Source organism: Bison bison, unplaced genomic scaffold, assembly GCF_000754665.1.
Source record: "Bison bison bison isolate TAMUID 2011002044 unplaced genomic scaffold, Bison_UMD1.0 scf7180017846714, whole genome shotgun sequence".
Classification (NCBI taxonomy): domain Eukaryota; kingdom Metazoa; phylum Chordata; class Mammalia; order Artiodactyla; family Bovidae; genus Bison; species Bison bison.
Window position 1 is genome coordinate 11,488 of NW_011477287.1, and position 3,004 is coordinate 14,491.

Here is a 3,004-nt window from a genome sequence, read left to right on the forward strand (position 1 = left end):
AATGCAGACAATGGAGCAAAGGGTCTGGGACAGCAGGAAGTAGTCTAAAGGGCTGGTCTGCACTATCATAATAAGAAATAGGAAAAAATAAGATGATAATAAATGCCCGGGAAGAAAAATTAGGAGCAGAGAGCTAAAGGCTTGCATATTCTCATTTGGGCATTTTAGGAGGAAAAGCAGACACAGCCCGAGACCCAAGACAGGATATTTACCTGAGAAGCTGCCATTTCCTTCTCTTCTTCCTCCTGCTCTGTCTTCTCTGGGGATATTACGTGGCAAACGCACTTCTGAGTTTTGAGAAAATACCTTGGAGGGCATCAACACAACTTTTTAACCTGCAACCACCGCTCCTACAAACAGAAGGATTTTGAAAAGCTGAGAAGACCGACCTCTCCTGTCCTCTGTCTCAGGAGAGATTCAGGAACAATCAATTCCTACCTGGAGACCAGCCTGTGAACTCATTTCCTGATTGTTCTCTCCCCATAGAGAGCTCCTAACACTCCACTCACACAGATGATGGGAGCTGACTGACTTCCCCTGTCCAAATCCAGCTCAACCAACCCTGCTGCCTCTCCTCAGACTGACTCCGGGGCTCAGCTCTCAGATGGGCCAGATGGACCAGGAGCCACGTCCTTAACCCGGGCCACTGCTTAGAATCTCCTGGAACACGTCCTACAAACCACACTGATGCTCCCACAGCAGCACACAGAACTCTGTTGGGAGGGCATCAGTGAGGTCATTTCTGAAATGGGTCACGTAATCCTGATGGGAAACCAGAAGGAAACCACTTGGCTAAAGATTCTTTCTGAACCATTTCAATGAATACCAATCCCTGGTGGTCAGGTTCCCACTCCAAGAACTTATGAATCTGCAGGTCTACATTCGGGCTGTGAAAGGAGTCATCAGCAAATCCCATTTTCTTCTGATGTTTCTTCCCCCAAACCAACATTCCAGAGTCCTGAGCTCAAAGCCTCACACTCACCACACCTAAGACCTCTCTGTAGGGGACGATTTAGGGAAGGAATTTCTGAGAGAGGTTAAAGCTTGAATCAGGCAGAGAAAACAGGAGTACTTGCAGTTCAGCTTTTACACTTTACCCTGAGTGAAGTGCCTCAGGCTCTCTAGGCTGAGTGTGGGTTAATTCACTTAAACCAAGTCAAGGATTCCGGTGAGCACTGTGAGGGTGTTGAAAGGTTGCTGTTCAACCAAAAAAGACCCCTGGGTTCTTGGCCTCCTGAGGAGAAGAATTCAATCTGGGGCAAGAGATGAGGCTTGATCGCTCAGAGCCTTTGTGTAATAAAGTTTTATTAAAGTATAAAAGAGATAGAGAAAGCTTCTGACATAGACTTCAGAAGGGGGCAGAAAGAGTGCCCCCTAGCTACTGTTAGCAAAGGAGTTACATACTTTTATTTAGTTATTCCAGTGAATCGAAAGACTGTCTGGAGGTTGTAAAGACCTCACTAGACCCACTCCCATAATTTACATTTTAAGACAATAAGATTAGCCAGAAAGTGTTTTTCCAGAGGGTGTCCTCAAGCAGGATAAAACTACATTTGTCCTTTCTTCCTCCTTGAGAATTCCAGACCCCTCTCTCCTTGGGGACCCCTGGACTTATCAACCTGCCTAGAAATTGACTCTCTCAGTGTGATTGAACGGGGGTCTGTGGATAGACCCTGAGGTCCAGCAAGACTGCTGGTCTCAAGGAAGGGGTTCATCTAGTGCATGTGCTCACAAGACTGGCTGGTGTGAGCTCAAGGACCTGCAGGCTGCCTGATCCCCAGACAGATGCTGAGGCAGCAACATCATGGAGCAGTTTAGGGAAACTGTCAACAATACTCTGTATCATCTTTCTTACTAGAATCATCCCAGTGTCTAAGTAGTTACAAAATGAGAGAGGAGATACAACCTAGAAATGATGGAATGTACATGAAGTTATGAGAAGTTTAAATCCAGTGAGTAAACTAATTTCCCCATATGCCATCCTTGTGTGTTACCGAACAGTTAATTGCGATCTCTTCACTACAACCTTAAATAAGGTGGGCGAGGTTGCTGTTGGTGGTGAGTTAACATTCCATTCATTACAACAACCGAAACAATAAAAGCCATTCACTTTTATGAATAACCATGTATTAAATCTCACACATAGTTGAAATAAAACCTTTTACAATCCGCGGTATGATCCATGATTAAATACAGATCAAAAGTACGGAGAAAGATATTCAATTTTTGATATAGTGATGTGAGATTTCTGATTTCCATGCCTTACCAAACAAAGACTAGGAAGCACTTAGCAAGCATGATATGCACCAATTCCATGCCTTTTCCAGGAAGGGTTTATTACTTTTCTAGGTTATTGCTGTCTTGATTTCAACACTGTCAAGTAATAATCATGACTTGTGTTGATATTATAAAGATACATCAATATTGCAGTGAACTGTCATTGTGTTCTTCTTACAAATGAAGGATATTACTATTGAAACATTACAACGAACTTCTGTCTTACTTTAACACACGGAAAGATTAAACGATCACTTACTTCATGGCAACCTCCAGATATTTCACGTCAACGACAAACACCTCTATTTAAATGTTCATTGTCCATTTTACATTATGCTATCCTCAATCTTCTAATGGAGATTAGATAGAAATGGTTGCAATACAGTATAAAAAGGCTAATCTTTAATACCATCAAAAACCTATGTTTGCAAACACACTAGAAAGAAAGCATAACGTGGATTATTTGAGTGGTAAATTACACTCACTCCAAATAACCTCACATCACATCATTATTAACAAGCATATATACATTGCTAAGAACTGTAATGTTCTAACCATCAACCTTCATCTCAGGATTCATGCTAAAATATCCATTTTCCATCTGTTTTAATTATGGACTGCTCCCTACAGTCATTCTCCTTCAGAGAAACTTCTGAAAACAAAATTGATGAAATGCCTTCTAGTAGGCATATTTTGGAGAAGGCGATGGCACCCCACTCCAGTACTC

The 3,004-nt window shown here is 42.2% G+C and overlaps 1 protein-coding gene across 2 annotated transcripts in view; it reads right to left on the reverse strand.

Moving 5' to 3' along the window:
* The window catches only part of LOC104989046 (zinc finger protein 420-like), a 10,472-nt gene extending 7,868 nt beyond the window's left edge, over positions 1-2,604 (reverse strand). Inside the window, exons 1-2 of one of the 2 annotated variants that reach the window (XR_825318.1) lie at positions 2,537-2,604; positions 213-350 (exon numbers count right to left, since the gene is read on the reverse strand). Coding sequence is in view for 1 of the 2 variants with exons in the window: in XM_010840583.1 (XP_010838885.1) it covers positions 213-318 (106 nt within the window). In the remaining variant the exon portion in view is untranslated. Of the gene's footprint in view, positions 1-212; positions 1,309-2,536 lie in introns of those variants that run through there. The other variant, XM_010840583.1, reaches the window with a different exon arrangement.
* Between the last annotated feature and the right edge of the window lie 400 nt (positions 2,605-3,004).